Consider the following 18814-nt stretch of genomic DNA (forward strand, 5'->3'; position numbering starts at 1 on the left):
TACCATCTGCAGTGATTTTGGAACCCAAGAAAATAGAATCTGTCACTGCTTCCACTTTTTTCCCCTTCTGTTTGCCATGAAGTGATGGGACCAGATGCCATGATCATTTTTTGAATGTTGAGTTTTAAGCCAGCTTTTTCATGCTCCTCTTTCACCCTTATCATGAGGCTCTTCAGTTCCTCTTCACTTTCTGCCGTTAGAATAGTGTCATCTGTGTATCTGAGGTTGTTGATATTTTTCCTGGCAATCTTGATTCCAGCTTGTGTTCATTCGGTCAGTCATTTCTGCATATAAATTAAACAAGCAGGGTGACAATATACAGCCTTGATGTACTGCTTTCCAATTTTGAACCAATCCATTTTTCTATGTCCTGTTCTAACTGTTGCTTCTTGACCTACATACAGGTTTTACATGAGGCAGGTAAGGTGGTCTGGTATTCCCATCTCTTTCAGAATTTTCCACAGTTTGTTGTGATCCACACAGTCAAAGGCTTCAACGTAGTCAGTACAGCAGAAGTAGATGTTTTTCTGGAACTCCCTTGCTTTCTCTATGATCCAGTGAATGTTGACAGTTTGCTGTCTGGTTCCTTTACCTTTTCTAAACCCAGCTTGTACATCTGGAAATTCTCAGTTCATGTACTGCTGAAGCCTAGCTTGAAGGATTTTGAGCGTGTGAAATGAATGCAGTTGTATGGTAGTTGGAACATTCTTTGGCATTGTCCTTCTTTGGGATTGAAATGAAAGCTGATTTTTCTAGTTCTGTGGCCGCTGTAGAGTTTTCCAAATTTGCTGACATATTGAATGTAGCACTTTTAACAGGATCATCTTCTAGGATTTTAAATATCGATATGTGGTAGCACTGACTAGTCCTTTGTTAAATACATATGTTTTATGATTACTTGTGCACACACTTGTATGTGAGCTTATTTTGTGTTATTCATTAGGATTGAATTGAACAAAATTAAGGATATCGTTTTTTCAACATAGTGCTGCACTATTGCATGCTCACATGCCAGTTTTTCTCTTTTTCCCCTCCAGGGCTATTGTGTTTGTTGTGGATAGTGCAGCCTTCCAGCGAGAGGTGAAAGACGTGGCTGAGTTTCTGTATCAAGTCCTCCTTGACAGTATAGGTCTGAAGAATACACCGTCATTCTTAATCGCTTGTAATAAGCAAGGTACTGTCATGTTTTCTGGCAATAATAGTTGAGATTTTTTTCTGGGATTCCTACTGTGAATTAATAGTTATCTACAGTTGTTATTACTGAGGATGAGAGACAATTGCTAATAAACTATAAATTCAGGATTTTAAATCTTAAAATTTACTTATACTCCAACATTTTCTTTAGTCTCCTTTACCAGGCTATTCTAAAGAATGACAAAGGAATAATTATTACCATTCATTTATACAGTGTTTTCTTTTTTTTAATCATAAATAATTTTAATTTATCAAGTTCATCAGATCAGCAGTATGTCTTATCAGATACACAATCGAGGAAGGACAGGGTAGAGTCTCTCCTTTTAAGTAAGTTTGCCATGTAGCACATTTCGTCAAGGAGAGTTTGCAGAAGTGTTTTTCTTTAGCTTCATAAGAATGAAAAACTATTTAGTCTCAGCCAATAAAACTAGGCTTTAGTTTCATTACTTTTAAAACCAGATTAGAAGTGATGTCAGCATCATGAGGTATGAGACACCCTCTTTGCCTCTCCCCTTCATTTTACAACTTGTAAAACATTGATAACTCAACAAAGGTTCCTCTGCCTAGCACACTAGGACCGGAGAGATCCAGAAGTCTACTTCTGAAGGTGGATGGACTGGAATACATAAAGGAGGTAGAACTCAGGGAACAGTGAAGCAAATGCCAGCAGTCTTGGCTCTTGGCCACAGTGGCTGAGCCGGAAGCCCTAGAGATCCCTGTAGCAACAGGGAAGACAGCACACATGACTCCAGCCTCCTGGCTGCAGTGGCTCCTTTGACCACAGGGAACCTAGTAGCAGCAGTGATGGTGGGTCCTGTGACCATAATCCCCTGGGTCACAGCAGTGGTAGGTTGTAAACCTGACAACCCTAGATGTGGAGAAGGTGCCCATGACCCTGCCTCCTCCACCTTCGCCAACCCCTCCCTGTAGCAGCAGTGGCCGTCCAGGCCACCCTGGAGCACAAGCAGTGACAGTGATGGTACAATCAGGCAGAGGTAGTAGAGGGTGGAAAGTGTCAATTCTCAAATATAGCCAGAGGCAGCTCAGGTATGAAAAGGGAAAAACTTGTGTTATAGCAAGAAAAATAAAAGAAAAGCCTCTAATTTCCAACTTAGAGGTGATAAAAATAAAAACCCTTTACCTACATAAGAAAGGTATTTGCTACTTTAAATGCACTGGCAGAGGAATAACTTGTCAAGTACCATGTGAAACCACGTACACAGTGTCACAAAAAGTTATGAAAGTTCTTCAGAAACCAAACTTAAGTCATGGAAGATTGCACTCTTAACTGATAGAGAATTCAAAATAGTTGTTATGAAAAAACTTACCAAGCTACAAGAAAACTCAGGAAGGCAGTTCAGTGAGCTTAGAAATACAATTAATGAAAAGATGAAATACTTTGACAAAGATATTAAAAGTCTAAAAAAAAAACCACACAGAAGTTCTGGAGCTGACTGTGTCGATAAATGAGATGAAGATGCATTAGTAAGCACTGGAAACTAGAGCAGACCTATGGAAGTGTGAATTAGTGAGCTTGAAGATAGATCTAGAATCTTACATTAATTCTCCTACTTCATTATCCTTCATAAGAATAATGGTTATCCCAGAGGAAGAAGAGAGAATGGAGCAGAGAGTTTACTTAAAGAAATAATAGAATTTCACAAACCTGGGGAAGGAACTGTATATACAAGTCCATAAAGTTAATACAACACTTAATATCTCAATGGTAAAAGACCTTCTCGAGGGCACATTGTGTTAAAATTGTCAAAATTCAATGATAAAGAACTTTAAAGGCATCCAGGGAAAAAAACAGTAACCTACAAAGGAACCCCTATTAGGCCATCAGATTTTTCAGCAGAAACTCTATAGGCAGGAGAGAATGGAATGACCTATGCAAAATATTAAAAGATAAAAACTGCTGAAAATCCTTGTAGCAAAGTTGCCCTTCAGATATAAAGGAGAAATAAAGCTTTTCTGAGACAAAAGCTGAAGTAGTTCATTACCACTAGGCTTGTCTTACAAGAAATATTGGAAGGAGCTTTTCTACCTGAAATGAAGAGGCAAAAGTAAATAAAACTTAAGAGTAAGATGATAGGTAGATTCAGAAAACTGCAACTTTACATCAGAATAGACTGCTAAACAATTACTGCATAAAGATTAATGGAGAAAAAGCAGTAAAAATACCCACAGCTACTGGAATTTGGTAATGAACTCACAGTATAAAAAGAGATAATTTGAGATGACAAAATATAAAAGGGGAAGAGAAAAGGAACTCATAAATGGCAAATGAATATTAGATGCTATCAACAGAAAAAGGACTAAGTTATCTATGAGATGTTTTATACAAATCTAATGGTAACCACGAAATATAAGTCTGCTGCTGCTGCTGCTAAGTCGCTTCAGTCGTGTCCAATTCTGTGCGACCCCAGAGATGGCAGCCCACCAGGCTCCCCCGTCCCTGGGATTCTCCAGGCAAGAACACTGGAGTGGGTTGCCATTTCCTTCTCCAGTGCATGAAAGTGAAAAGTGAAAGTGAAGTTGCCCGGTCGTGTCCAACTCTTCACGACCCCAGGGACTGCAGCCTAAGGGGCTCCTCTGTCCATGGGATTTTCCAGGCAAGAGTATAATAGAGAAGGAAGCTAAGAAAAACATGATAGTAAACCATCAACTAAGATATCAGGCAGGAACAGTGGAGATATAGAACAACCAGAAAACTAAAGATAAAATGGCAGTACTAAGTCCTCATTTACCGGTGAAAAAGTGAAAGTGTTAGGTCACTCATTCATGTCCCAACTTGTTGCGACCCCATGGACTGTAGCCTGCCAGACTCAGTCTATGGAGCTCTCCGGGCAAGAGTACTGGAATGGATTGCCATTTCCTCCTCCAGGGTATCTTCCTGACCCAGAGATGAACTTGGGTTTCCTCCATTGCAGGTGAACTCTTTACCTACTGAGCCACCAGGGGAGCCCCATTCATCAGTAATCATACTAAATATAAGTGGATTGAATTTACCAATCAAAAGATACAGGCTGGATGTATTGAGAAACAAGATCCAACTACATCCTGCCTCCCAGGCTCTCTGCTCTGAAGAAGAAACATAGGCTCAAAGTGAATGGATGGGAAATGATACTCCAAGAAATAGCAGGCAAAACAAAGCAGGTGTAGCCATCTCAGATCAGATCAAATTGACTTCAAGTCAAACAAGAGAACAGGATGAACTTATATAATGATGAAGGGGACAGTCCATCAAGATGTAATTTTTATTAATATTTAAGCATGTAAGCAGAAGCACCAGAGTATAAAAGGAATTATTAACAGATATAAATGAAGAAGTCAACAGCAATAACAGTAGGGAGCTTTACTACCCACTGACATCAATAAATTGATCATCTAGACAAAAAATTAACAAAGTACCATTGGCCTTTAAGTGAAACGTTAGATCAGAACACGAAACATTCCTTCCCAAAGCAGCAGAATATACATTGTTCTCAAGTGCGTATGGAACATTCTCAAGAAGAGACAATATGTTGGGATACAAAACAAGCTTCAATAAATTTAAGAGTGAAATCATATCAAGCATCTTTTTGAACCACAAAGATATGAGACTAGAAATCAACTACAAAAAGAAAGCTGATAAAATCACAAATATGTGAAGAATAACGGTTATGCATTGTTGAACTTTGCTGTTTGATATTGGAATACATTCTTTATATGTGGTTATCTTATACATCATTTTAATCTGCATTTCTCACTTTATTATTATCTTTTACTAATGACATTACTTGCTGTTTATATTTAGTTTAAACTAGGGAAGTGAGTGTTAGACAAAAAGCATATTCAGGCTGTTTTCTTATTTGAGTTCCAAATGGGTTGTAAAGCAGCATAGATAACTTGCAACATCGACAACACATTTGGCCCATGAACTGCTAGCAAACGTACAGTGCTGTGGTGGTTCAAGAAGTTTTGCAAAGGAGACAAGAGCCTTGAAGATGAGAAATGCTGTGGTCAGCCATTGGAAATTGACAGCAACTAGTAGAGAAGATCATTGAAGGTGATCCTCTTACAACAACTACACAGGGAGTTACAGAAGAACTCATTGTCGACCATTCTACAGTTATTTGGTGTCTGGCGCAAATTGGAAAGGTGAAAAAGCTTGATAAGTGGATGCCCCATGAGCCGACTGAAAATCAAAAAAATCATCGTTTTGAAGTGTCATCTTTTATTCTATGCAACAACAACAAACCATTTCTCAATCATATTGTGATGTGCGATAAAAAGTGGATTTTACATGACAACCAGTGATGACCAAATCAGTGGTTGGACTGAGAAGAAACTCCAAAACACTTCCCAAAGCAAACTTGCACCAAAAAAATTCATGGTCACTGTTTGGTTATCCACTACAGCCTGGTGAAAGCATTGAATCTGAGAAGTATGCTCAGCAAGTCGATGTGAAGCACTGGAAACTGCAACGCCTGCAGCCAGTATATGGGTCAACAGAATGGGCCCAGTTCTTCACAACACCAAGCACATGTTGCGCAACACTTCAAAAGTTGAATGAATTGGGCTACAAAGTTTTGCCTCATCCACCATGTTCACCTGACCTCTTGCCAACTGACTACAACTTCTTTGAGCATCTTGAGAACTTTTTGCGGGGGAGATGCTTCCACAACCAGCAGGAGGCAGAAAATGCTTTCCAAGAGTTTGTTGAATCTCAAAGCACAGATTTTTATGCTACAGAAATAAACAAACATTTCTTGTTGGCAAAAATGCATTGACTATAATGGTTCCTATTTTGATTAATAAAGATGTGTTTGAACCTAGCTTTAGAATGGAAAGACTAGAGATCTCTTCAAGAAAATTAGAGATACCAAGAGCACATTTCATGCAAAGATGGGCTCGATAAAGGACAGAAATGGTATGGACCTAACAGAAGCAGAAGATATTAAGAAGAGATGGCAAGAATACACAGAAGAACTGTACAAAAAAGATCTTCACGACCCAGATAATCATGATGGTGTGATCACTGACCTAGAGCCAGACGTCCTGGAATGTGAAGTCAAGTGGGCCTTAGAAAGCATCACTACGAACAAAGCTAGTGGAGGTGATGGAATTCCAGTTGAGCTATTTCAAATCCTGGAAGATGATGCTGTGAAAGTGCTGCACTCAATATGCCAGCAAATTTGGAAAACTCAGCAGTGGCCACAGGACTGGAAAAGGTCAGTTTTCATTCCAGTCCCAAAGAAAGGCAATGCCAAAGAATGCTCAAACTAGCACACAATTGCACTCATCTCACACACTAGTAAAGTCATGCTCAAAATTCTCCAAGCCAGGCTTCAGCAATACGTGAACCATGAACTTCCTGATGTTCAAGCTGGTTTTAGAAAAGGCAGAGGAACCAGAGACCAAATTGCCAACATCCACTGGATCATAGAAAAAGCAAGAGAGTTCCAGAAAAACATCTATTTCTGCTTTATTGACTATGCCAAAACCTTTGACTGTGTGGATCACAATAAACTGTGGAAAATTCTGAAAGAGATGGGAATACCAGACCACCTGACCTGCCTCTTGAGAAACCTGTATGCAGGTCAGGAAGTAACAGAACTGGACATGGAACAACAGACTGGTTCCAAATAGGAAAAGGTGTACGTCAAGGCTGTATATTGTCACCCTGCTTATTTAACTTATATGCAGAGTACATCATGAGAAACGCTGGACTGGAAGAAGCACAAGCTGGAATCAAGATTGCTGGGAGAAATATCAATAACCTCAGATATGCAGATGACACCACCCTTATGGCAGAAAGTGAAGAGGAACTAAAAAGCCTCTTGATGAAAGTGAAAGTGGAGAGTGAAAAAGTTGGCTTAAAGCTCAACATTCAGAAAACGAAGATCATGGCATCCAGTCCCATCACTGCATGGGAAATAGATGGGAAAACAGTGGAAACAGTGTCAGACTTTATTTTTGGGGGCTCCAAAATCACTGCAGATGGTTACTGCAGCCATGAAATTAAAAGACGCTTACTCCTTGGAAGGAAAGTTATGACCAACCTAGATAGCATATTCAAAAGCAGAGACATTACTTTGCCAACAAAGGTTCGTCTAGTCAAGGCTATGGTTTTTCCAGTGGTCATGTATGGATGTGAGAGTTGGACTGTGAAGAAGGCTGAGCACCGAAGAATTGATGCTTTTGAACTGTGGTGTTGAAGAAGACTCTTGAGAGTCCCTTGGACTGCAAGGAGATCCAACCAGTCCATTCTGAAGGAGATCAGCCCTGGGATTTCTTTGGAAGGAATGATGCTGAAGCTGAAACTCCAGTACTTTGGGCACCTCATGCGAAGAGTTGACTCATTGGAAAAGACTCTGATGCTGGAAGGGATTGGGGGCAGGAAGAGAAGGGGACAACAGAGGATGAGATGGCTGGATGGTATCACTGACTGGATGGATGTGAGTCTGAGTGAACTCTGGGAATTGGTGATGGACAGGGAGGCCTGGCGTGCTGCAGTTCATGGGGTCGCAAAGAGTCGACACGACTGAGCGACTTAACTGAACTGATAGTGATTTAAAGTTCACTGTCTGAAACCGCAGTTACTTTTTCACCAACCTAATAACTAGGTTAATGAGGAAATCAAAGAAGGAAAAAGTACACCTGAAGATAAATGAAAATATGGAATACCAAAATCAGTGGGATACATCAAAAGCAGAACAAGTTTATAGCAATACTTGCCTACCTCAAGAAACAAGAGAAATGAAAAAGCCCAACAGTCCTTACACCTAAAGGAACTATAAAAAGAACTTCAAATTAAGTCCAGAGTCAGTAAGTAGAAGGAAGGAAATACTAAAAGTCAAACAGTAGTAAAGATGAATGAAACTAAGAGCTGGTTCTTTGAAAAGATAAACAAAAATCAATAAACCTTTAGCTAAATTCACTAAGAAAAAATGAGAAGACTCAGATAAATAAAATTAGAAACGAAAAAATAGAAATTGCAAGAGGTCCCACAGAAATGCAGAGAGTCATAAGAGAATACCATGAGTAGCTATGTGCGAACAAATTAGACAACATAGAATAAATGAATACGTTCTTAACAATCAGCCCTCCAAGATGGAATCTTAAAGAAGTAGAAAATCTGAATAGATGGATCACTAGTAAGGAGGTTAAAACAGTAATCAAAAACCTTCCAAAAAACCAGAGTCCAGGACCAGACAGCTTCACTGGTAAATACTACCAAATGTTCAAAAGATGACCTAATATCTATTCTTGAAAGTGAAAGTGAAGTCACTCAGTCATGTCGGACTTTTCGGGACCCCATGGGCTATAGACTGCCAGGCGTCTCCAACCATGGGATTTTCCAGGCAAGAATACTGGAGAGGTTTGCCATTTTCTTCTCCAGGGGATCTTTCCAACCCAGGAATCGAACCTGGGTCTCCCACACTGCAAGGCAGACTCTTTACCATCTGAGTCAAACTCTTCCAAAAGGTTGAAGAGGAGGGAACACTTCCCAACTCATTTTTTAAGGTCAACAGTACCGTGATATCAAAGCCAGACAAGGATAATACAAAAAAAGAAAATTACAGGTGAGTATCTTTGATATACGTAGATGCAGAAACCCTCAACAAAGTATTAGCAAACAAAATAATACATTAAATGGATCATACAATATAATCTAGTAGAATTTATTTCAGGGTTGCAGGGATGATTCAACATCTGCAAATCAACATGCTACAACATTTTTAAAATAGTGATCAACTCAATAAATGCAGAGAAAGCATTTGACAAAATTCAACATCCATGTGTGATAAAAACTCAATGAAATTGGTATAGAAAGAATGTATGTCAACATAATAAAGGCTATGCATGTCAGACCCACAGCTGACATACTCAACTGTGAAAAACTGAAAGCTGTCCCTCTAAGATCAGGAACAAGACAAGTGTGCCCACTCTTACCAGTCTCATACCTGAAGACTCCACCAAAAGCCTGTTAAAAATAATAAATGAGTATGGTAAAGTTGCACGATGCAAAATCAAAATGCAAGATCTGTTGTGTTTCTGTACACCAACAAAAAACAAGCAGAAAGAGAAATTAAGAAAACCCTATCATTTAAAATTGCAGCAAAAAGAATAAAAAAATATCCAAGAATAAATTTAATCAAGGATGGGAATTTCCTGCCAGTGATTAGGCCTCTGTGCTTTCACTGCTTGAGGGCGCAGGTTCAATCCCTGGCTGGGGAGCTAGGATTCCGCAATATGCTATAAAACTTGGTTTAAAGAAATGGAAAGATAAAGAATGTTTCATGCTTGTGCACTGTAAGAATTAACATGGTTAAAAATGTCCATTTTTTTCTATAGCAATCTATAAATTCATTGTAAAAATCCCTATCAAAATCCTTGATGACATTTTTCACATAAATAGAACAAAAGTTCCTTACATTTATATAGAACCATAAAAAACTGTGAATAGCCAAAGCAATTCTGAGAAAAAAGAACAAAGCTGGAAGAAGTGTCACATACCCTGATTTCATATACTGCAAAGCTATAGTAATCGAAACAACATGGCATTTGACAGAAAAAAAGATTAATGGAACAGAATTGAGAGCCCAGAAATAAACCCACACATATAGGGACGATTAATTTACAACATAGGAGCAAAGAACATACAATGGAGAAAGGACAGTCTCTTCAATAAATACTGGTGGAAAAACTGTACGGCCACATGCAAAAGAATGAAACTAAGCCAGTTCCTTACACCATACACAAAGATTAACTCAAAATGGATTAAAGACTTGAACAGAAGATCTGAAAGCATAAAACTCTTAGAAGAAAACAGGAAATTCAGACTGTGACATTGGGTTTAGCAATTTGTTTTTGGGTGTATCTCCTCAGTCAAGGCAAACAAAAGCAAAAATAAACAAATGGTACTATATCAAACTAAAAAGCTCTGCACAGCAAAGGAAACCATTAACAAAATGAAAGAGAGAGTGTACTGAATGGGAGAAGATAGTCAAGTATGTCTGATAAGGGAGAGCCCATATAACTCAACAACAATAAAAATGAACAGCCTGATTTAAAAATGGGCAGAGATCAGAATAGATGTTTTTCCAAAAAAGATAAACAGATGGTCAGCAGGTACATATGAAGATGTTCATCACTAGTGAAGATGAGTATCATTAATTATTAGGGAAATGCAAATCAAAGCAACAGTTAGACATTACCTCCCACCCGTTAGAGTCATTGTTGTCTAAAGGAAATGCAGTAGTGAGGATATGGAGAAAAGGGAACCCTTGTTGTGCAGTGTTGATGGGAATGTAAATTGGTGTAGCCACTGTAAAAAACAGTGGATATTCCTCAAAAAGTTAAGAATAGAACTACCATGTGATCCAGTCAGTCTGCTTCTGGGTATTTATCCAGAGATAACAAAAACACTTGAAAATATAGATGGAAACTAAACTTTTGGTAGTAAGCACAGAATAGTGTATATAAAAATTGAATCATAATGTTTCATGTGAAACATATAATGTTGTAAACCAGTGTGACCTCAATAATAAGATAAACTTCTTTGCTAAAAAAAAGTTAAAATGAGATAGACTAGCTGATCTCTGTTGGCCTTTTTCATACCTATTCTCATTCTATGAAGAGCCCAATGCATTTCTTAAAGGGGAGCTAGTAATAACCCTACCAGTGACTAATCAGGAACAGTGTTAAGGTCATTAACTGACTTCTTTGTTTCTTTTATTCGATATAAAAAGAGGAAGTAATATTTGGCTTTTGCTGGTGCCACACCAGTGCCTTTTATTACCAGAGTGCACTTGATACTGTAACATACCATTTTAGTATCAGCTGGAAATGTTAGTTTAGTTTCTTATTACAGGTGGAGTATTTCTGTTGGAGTGAAAGCTTTTGTTAAAATCACAAAGCAGGTAGTTATTCTTTTTGCAACATTGGCTAGACTTATATGTGTTGATTTAAAATGTCTGTAAGATGTAGAAAACTTTTATGAAAGACTAGTCAATTTTAGGATCACCAGCTTAATATATTTATAAGCTTTATTATAATATAAGTATTTGTGCTTACTTTGATAAAGGGAGGGAAGGATAAGTTGGGAGTTTGGGATTGATATATATACTTACTACTGTGGACTTCCGTGGTGACTCAGATGGTAAAGAATTAACCTGCAATGTGGAGACATGGGTTCAATCATTGGGTTGGGTTCTATCCCTGGGTAAGGTCATGGCAACCCACTCCAGTATTCTTGCCTGGAGAATCCTCATGGACAGAGGAGCCTGTTGGGCTACAGTCCATGGGGTCACAAAGAGTCAGACATGACTAAGCAACTAAACACAAGCACACTACTATATTTAAAATAAATAACCAACAAGGATCTATTGTCAGGCACAGGGAACTGCTTAGTATTCTGTAATAACCTAAATGGGAAATAATTCGAGAAAGAATAGATGTATGTATATGTGTAAATGAAACACTTTGTTGCACACCTGAAACTTAACACATTACAAATCAACTATGAAAGTGAAAGTTGCTCAGTGATGTCCCAACTTTTTGCGACCCCAGGGACTATAGCCCTCCAGGCTTCTGTCTGTGGGGTTTCCCAGGCAAGAATACTAGAGTAGGTTGCCATTTCCTTCTCCAGAGGATCTCACCGACCCAGGGATCGAACCTGGGTCTCCTGCATTGCAGGCGAATTCTTTATCACCTGAGCCACCAGGGAAGCCCATAAATCAACTATAATCTAATATAAAATAATTTTTTTAAAAAAATGGTGCGGCAAAGAAACCTAAATTTAAATGGGGATTTTCCATATGTGCAGGAAGTCTTGGGAAAAGACCCTGTTTTAAACAATGTCTTTTGTTTCTTTACAGACATTACAATGGCAAAATCAGCAAAGTTAATTCAGCAGCAGCTTGAAAAAGAAATGTAAGTAAAAATAAGTCCTGCTGGTTAATTGTATATCTTTTCACTTTGGGAATATGTATATATTGCTTAAGGTCTTTGGTTTTGTGTGATTACCACGATTAACCTGAAGATTAGTGTGAAATATATTTGTTTAAAAATTGACAACAGAATTAATGGAATTATAAAAAGTATTAATGGGATGTTTATAGATATTTAACATTTTCATGGAAAGAAAATCTCAGGTTTATTGAAACTGTAAGCTCAATTTGTTTTCCCACTAGTTCTAGCTATAGCTTATGGTAGATATGAAAGGTTTCAAAAACAAAAACTTTGAAAGCCATGGAAATTTTTGTTGACAGAATAAGAAAGGAACACTTCAGAAACATACAAAAATCTGTGATACTATTTTGTAACAATTTTTTTTTTGTTTTCAAGATGTGTGACAGTATCATTTGGCTTGTGTTTGACAGGTTTTTAATTCCACACATAAGTGTAATCATACGATATTTGTCTTATTCTGTTCATGTTATTTCACTTAGCATAATGTCCTAGGTTCATCCACGTTGTCACAAACGGCAGAAATTTCTTTTGTAGGGCCCAGTAATACTCTTGTATATATGTTCCACGTTTTCTTTGTTCGTCCTTCAGTGGACATTTAGGTTGCTCCCTATATTGGCTATTGTTAGTAATGGGGCAGTGAACGTAGGAGTGCATGTATGTACATCTCTCTGAGATCCTGATTTCAATTCCTTTAGATAAACGTCCAGAAGTGGAATTGCTAGATCATGTGGTAGTAGTTCTGTTTGTGATTTTTTGAGAAATCTCGGTGCTTTTTTTATTACAGCAGTACCGATTTATACCCACCAACAATGTACCAGGGTTACCTTTTCTGCATATCTTTGCCAACATTTATCTTTTTTTTTTTTTCCCTTAATGTTAGTAATTCTGTCTCATTATGGTTTTGATCTGCATTTCCCTGATGGTTAGTGATGGTTAGCATTTTTTTCATGTACTTGTTGACTGTTTGTATATCCTCTATGTCTGTTCAGATCCTTTGCCCATTAAAAAAAAAATTTATTTAGTTAGTTACTTTTGGCTGTGCTGAGTCTTCGTTGTTGGATGTGGGCTTTCTGCAGTTGTGACGATCGGGGCTGCTCTTTGTTGTGGTATGCAGGTTCTCCCTGCAGTGGCTTCTCTTGTGGAGCATGGGCTTTAGGATTCAAGAGCTCCGTAGTTGCTGCATGTGGGCTCAGTAATTGTGGTGCGTGGGCCTAGTGTTCTGTGGCGTGTGGAATCCTCCTGGACCAGGGATCAAACTGATGGCCCCTGCATTGCAAGGCAGACTCCCAACCACTGGACCATCAGGGAAGACCTTTTGCCCATTTTTTAAATTGAATTATTTGTTTGTTTTTTTACTGGGTTGTATGAATTCCTTATATATTTTGAATATTAACCCTTATAAGATACATGTTTGCAAATATTTCCCTCATTCCATAGGTTATCTTTCCATTTTGTAGATAGTTACTTGTGCTTCGCAGGAGCTTTTTAGTTTGATGTAATCACACTTGTTTATTTTGCTTTTGTTTGCTTTTAGTCTCATATCTTAAAATAACTGCCACAGTGTCAGTGTTTTCTTTTTGGATTTTTATGGTTTCAGATCTTATTATTAAAGCCTTTAATCCATTTTGAGTTGACTTAGTATATAGTATAACATGAGGGTTCAGTTGCATTGTTTTGCATGTGGATACCCAGTTTTCCCAGAGCTGTTTATTGAAGAGACTGTCCTTTTCCCATTATATACTCTTGTCATCTTTGTGGAAGATTAGTTGACTGTGTATGTGTGGGTATGTCTTGGGTTGTCTATTCCATTATTCTGTATGTCTTTTTAAAGTACCATATGGTTTTGATTACTATAGGTTTGCAATATAATTTGAAATCTGGGAGTGTGATGCCTCCAGATTTATTGTTTTTACTTGGTTACTTTGAGCATTATAGTTCTTTTGTGGTCCCATATGAATTCTAGCATTGTTTCTTCTATTTCTGTGGAAAATTCCATTGAAATACTGATTGAGATTCCATTGAATCTATCAGTTCAGTTCCTTAGGTGTGTCCAACTCTTTGCGACCCCGTGTGCTGCAGCACTCCAGGTTCCCTGTCCATCACCAACTCCCGGAGCTTATTGAATCTGTAGGTGGACATTTTAACAATGTAAATGAAGAAGGGATGTCTTTCCATTTATTTGTGTCTTCAGTTTCTTTCGTCACTGTTTTACAGTTTACAGTGTACAGCTCTTTGACCTGCTTTGTGTTATGCCTAAGTATTTTATTGTTTTTGATGCTGTTATAAATGGACTTGTTTTCTTAATTTCTTTTTCTGATACTTCATTAGTAGTGCATTGAAACAGAACTGGTTTTGGATGTTGATTTTTGTATCCTGCAATTTTACTGAGTTTATTAGTTCTGTTTTTTGGTGGAGTCTTTAGGGTTTTCTATATTTAAGATCATGTCAGCTGAAGTCAGAGATAATTTTGCTTCTTCCTTTTTGATTTTGATGTCTTTTATTTCTTTTTTGCCTAATTGCTCTGTCTAGGACTTCCAGTACTGTGTTGAATAGAAGTGGCAAGAGTAGGCATCCTTATTTTGTTCCTAGTTTTAGAGGAAAAGCTTTTAGCTTCTGACCACTGAGTATGATGTTATCTGTGGACTTGTCATATATGGCATTTTTATTTTGAAGTATATACGTTCTATAACTGTTGAGTTTTTATCATGAAAGGATGTCAAATTTTGTCACATGCTTTTTCTGCATCTATTGAGATAATCGTAAGATTTTTATCCTTCAGACTGTTAATGTGGTGTATCTCGGGATTTACAAATGTTGAGCCATCTTTGCATTTTGGGCAAATCCCACTTGATTATGATGCATGATCCTTTTAATATACTGTTGAATTTGGTTTGCTAATATTTTGTTGAGGATTTTTGCACCTATGTTCACAGGGATAAGTTCAGTTCAGTCACTTAGTTATGTCCAACTCTTTGCAACCCCATGAATTGCAGCACACCAGGCCTCCCTGTCCATCACCAACTCCCAGAGTTTACCCAAACTTACGTCCATCGAGTCCATGATGCCATCCAGCCATCTCATCCTCTGTCGTCCCCTTCTCCTCCTGCCCCCAATCCCTCCCAGCATCAGGGTCTTTTCCAATGAGTCAGCTCTTCGCATGAGGTGGCCAAAGTACTGGAGTTTCACCTTCAGCATCAATCCTTCCAATGAACACCCAGGACTGATCTCCTTTAGGATGGACTGGTTGGATCTCCTTGCAGTCCAAGGGACTCTCAAGAGTCTTCTTCAACACCACAGTTCAAAAGCATCAATTCTTCGGTGCTCAGCCTTCTTCACAGTCCAACTCTCACATCCATACATGACCACTGGAAAAACCATAGCCTTGACTAGAGGGACCTTTGTTGGCAAAGTAATGTCTCTGCTTTTGAATATGCTATCTAGGTTGGTCATAACTTTCCTTCCAAGGAGTAAGCGTCTTTTAATTTCATGGCTGCAGTCACCATCTGCAGTGATTTTGGAGCCCCAAAAAATAAAGTCTGACACTGTTTCCACTGTTTTCCCATCTATTTCCCATGAAGTGGTAGGACCAGATGCCATGATCTTCGTTTTCTGAATGTTGAGCTTTAAGCCAACTTTTCCACTCTCCTCTTTCACTTTCTTCAAGAGGCTTTTTAGTTCCTCTTCACTTTCTGCCATAAGGGTGGTGTCATCTGCATATCTGAGGTTATTGATATTTCTCCCGGCGGTCTTGATTCCAGCTTGTGCTTCTTCCAGTCCAGCGTTTCTCATGATGTACTCTGCATGTAAGTTAAATAAGCAGGGTGACAATGTACAGCCTTGATGTACTCCTTTTCCAATTTGGAACCAGTCTGTTGTTCCGTGTCCAGTTCTAACTGTTGCTTCCTGACCTGCATACAGGTTCCTCAAGAGGCAGATCAGGTTGTCTGGTATTCCCATCTCTTTCAGAATTTTCCACAGTTTATTGTGATCCACACAGTCAAAGAGATGTTTTTCTGGAACTCTCTTGCTTTTTCCATGATCCAGCGGATGTTGGCAATTTGATCTCTGGTTCCTCTGCCTTTTCTAAAACCAGTTTGAACATCTGGAATTTCACGGTTCACGTATTGCTGAAGCCTGGCTTGGAGTGTATACAGAAATTGTAAACATTGTGTATCCATTAATAAGTTCTTTTTGTCATAGCTACTTCACCTTGAAGATTCACTCGCTTTAGCATTTGTTATGAGGTAGGACTAGTGGTGATGAACTCCTGCAGCTTTTGTTTCGGAAAGCTTTTATCCATCTTTCATAGCTGAAGGACAGCTTTTCTGGGTATAGTACTATTGGATGGCTGTTTTTTTTCCCCCAGCATTTTGAAAATATCATCCCACTTTCTACTGACCCGCAAGGTTTCTGCCATCAGATCCACTTTTAGTCGTGTGGAGTTTCCCTTGTTTGTGACAGTTGACTTTTCTCATAATGCTTTGAGCAGTTTCTGTGTTTGACTTTTGTCAGTTTGATTATAATGTGTTTCATTAAAGCTCTCTTTATGTTTAATCCATTTGGGTTGTAGCAGCCTAGTGGATCTGGACGTTCATTTCCCTCCCCATATTTGGGGATATGCTGTCATTTTTTTTTTTTTTTTTAATAAGCTGTCTGATTCTTTGTCTTTATCTGCTCTTTCTGAGAGCCCCATAATGCATACATTGGTTCCTTTTATGATGTCCCACAAGACTTTCTTCTTTCTTTTTTTACAGTTTCTTTTTGGTTTTATTACAGAGTAATTTCAAATTACCTGTGTTCAAGCTGTCTGTTTTTTTTGTCCTGCTTGGTTGAGTCTGCTGTTGAAGCTCTCTGAATTTTTCACATCCAGTCATTGTGTTCTTCAGCTCCAGAATTTTTGTTTTTCATGATTTCTGTATCTTCATTGGCTTTTTGATTTTTTCGTTTATTCTTTCCCTCATCTTGTTGAGTTGTCTGTGTTCTTTTATAGCTCACAGGACTCTCAGATGATTATTTTGAATTACATGTCAGGCAGTCTGTAGATCTCCATTTCTTTAGGGCCAGTTATTGGTGCTTTATCATGTTCCTTTAGTGGTGTCATGTCTCCCTGATCACTTGAGCCTTATGTCCTTACTTTGGTGCTGCACATTTGAAAGAATAATCACCCCTTCTAGTCTTTATAGACTAGCTTTGTCAGAGAAAGTACTTCCCTAGTCAGTCCAGCCAGAGATCTGGATGGGCTTGCTGCTGGATTTCTTGGGCAAGTTGGGCTTGTGGGTAGATGGGCCTGCTGCCTGGGTCCATGGAAGCTAACCTGGAAACTGAACCTGTCTTGGCTGGACAGGTGCCTGTGTCTGCTGGGGCTGGCCTGGTGGGTGCTGGGTTCCATGACAAAGGGGTGCTCGTTTCACTCTCCCTCTCCTGTGTAAATCATAGGTCTCCACGCTACACTGTGCAGGCTTGCAGGAGCAGTAACATGGTGATTTGAAACTCCCTTCTGCCCTCTTCAGTGCGTCTTTTCTCACTTCTGTGTTACACCCATATGCTGTAATCTCTGACCTGGATTCCTTAGCTCCCATGAAAGTATTCTGTGTGGATGATTATTTAAATTGATGTTTCTGTGAGAGGACTTGTACTGAAAACTCCTATTCTGCTGTCTTGCTGGTGTTACTCAATGGTTTCTGTCCCTTCTGAAACTGCATGTTCATCATCTATTCTCCTGTCTTGATGTTCACTCTTTTGAGACTGCTAAAACCAAAAAAAATGGAGTTAGATGATTTGTTTTTCTAAAATTTCTGTTGCAGTTGTTGAGCATTATCTTTGGAGAAAAATAATATTATTTGTATATCCATTTTTTGAAAATTGTATAGCATTTTAACTTTTTTATTTTGTGTTGGGATATAGCCAACTAACAAGGTTGTGGTAGTTTGAGGTGAATAGTACAGGGATTCAGCCATACATATACATATATCCATTCTCCCTCAAACTCTCTTCCCATCCAGATTGGCACATAACCTTGAGCAGAGTTCCGTGTGCTGTACAATAGGTCCTTGTTGGTTATCCATTTTAAATACAGTGGTGTCTGCGTCCACCCCAAACCCCCTAACTATCCCTTACCCCCCATCCTTTCCCCCAGCGACCATAAGATTGTTCTCTGTGAGTCTCTTTCTGTTTTGTAAGTTCATGTGTATCCATTAAAAAAAAAAAAAACAGCATAGTTCAAGTCTTCCCATGTTTAAAACATGTTTTCCTTGATTCATTTGCTTTTCATTCTAAAGAGCCATAGAAAAACAATACAGAAAGAAATGCTGTATTAGAAGGGCAGTGAAATAAAATGTTATAAAGGTAATATCAGTTAAATTTGGAGTCTAAGTTTAGTTTAATCCTGTGTTTGTGAGAATTAGGCCTTATCAGCTTTGAAGCATTTCATACTTTTCTGAATGAAAAGAGCTGAATATAATGTTTGGGTTTTTTTTTCCTTTTGAGTTTCTTGTAAAATAGTTTACATTTAAAAGAGCGTATGTGACACATGTATTGAGTTTAAAGAATCAGTGAGATGAAGACCCATGGACCTAACATCTTGCTTAGAAGGCCCTTTAGGGTGCTCCTCCTCAAATGCTTTTCCTTGTGTTAATTGTTTTTAAAATACTTTTCCCAT

General features: G+C 38.4%; 1 protein-coding gene across 1 annotated transcript in view; it reads left to right on the forward strand.

Annotated features, from left to right (window-relative positions):
* The window catches only part of SRPRB (SRP receptor subunit beta), a 40412-nt gene that overhangs the window by 19559 nt on the left and 2039 nt on the right, over positions 1 to 18814 (forward strand). Inside the window, exons 5-6 of the mRNA XM_086316072.1 lie at positions 1038 to 1174; positions 12063 to 12117. Coding sequence (XP_086172198.1) covers positions 1038 to 1174; positions 12063 to 12117 — 192 coding nt within the window. The remainder of the gene's footprint in view (positions 1 to 1037; positions 1175 to 12062; positions 12118 to 18814) is intronic.

The sequence above is a fragment of the Bos grunniens genome, chromosome 1 (genome assembly GCF_055505025.1).
Source record: "Bos grunniens cultivar Pamir isolate PY7600 chromosome 1, Bosgru_T2T1.0, whole genome shotgun sequence".
Taxonomy (NCBI): Eukaryota; Metazoa; Chordata; class Mammalia; order Artiodactyla; family Bovidae; genus Bos; species Bos grunniens.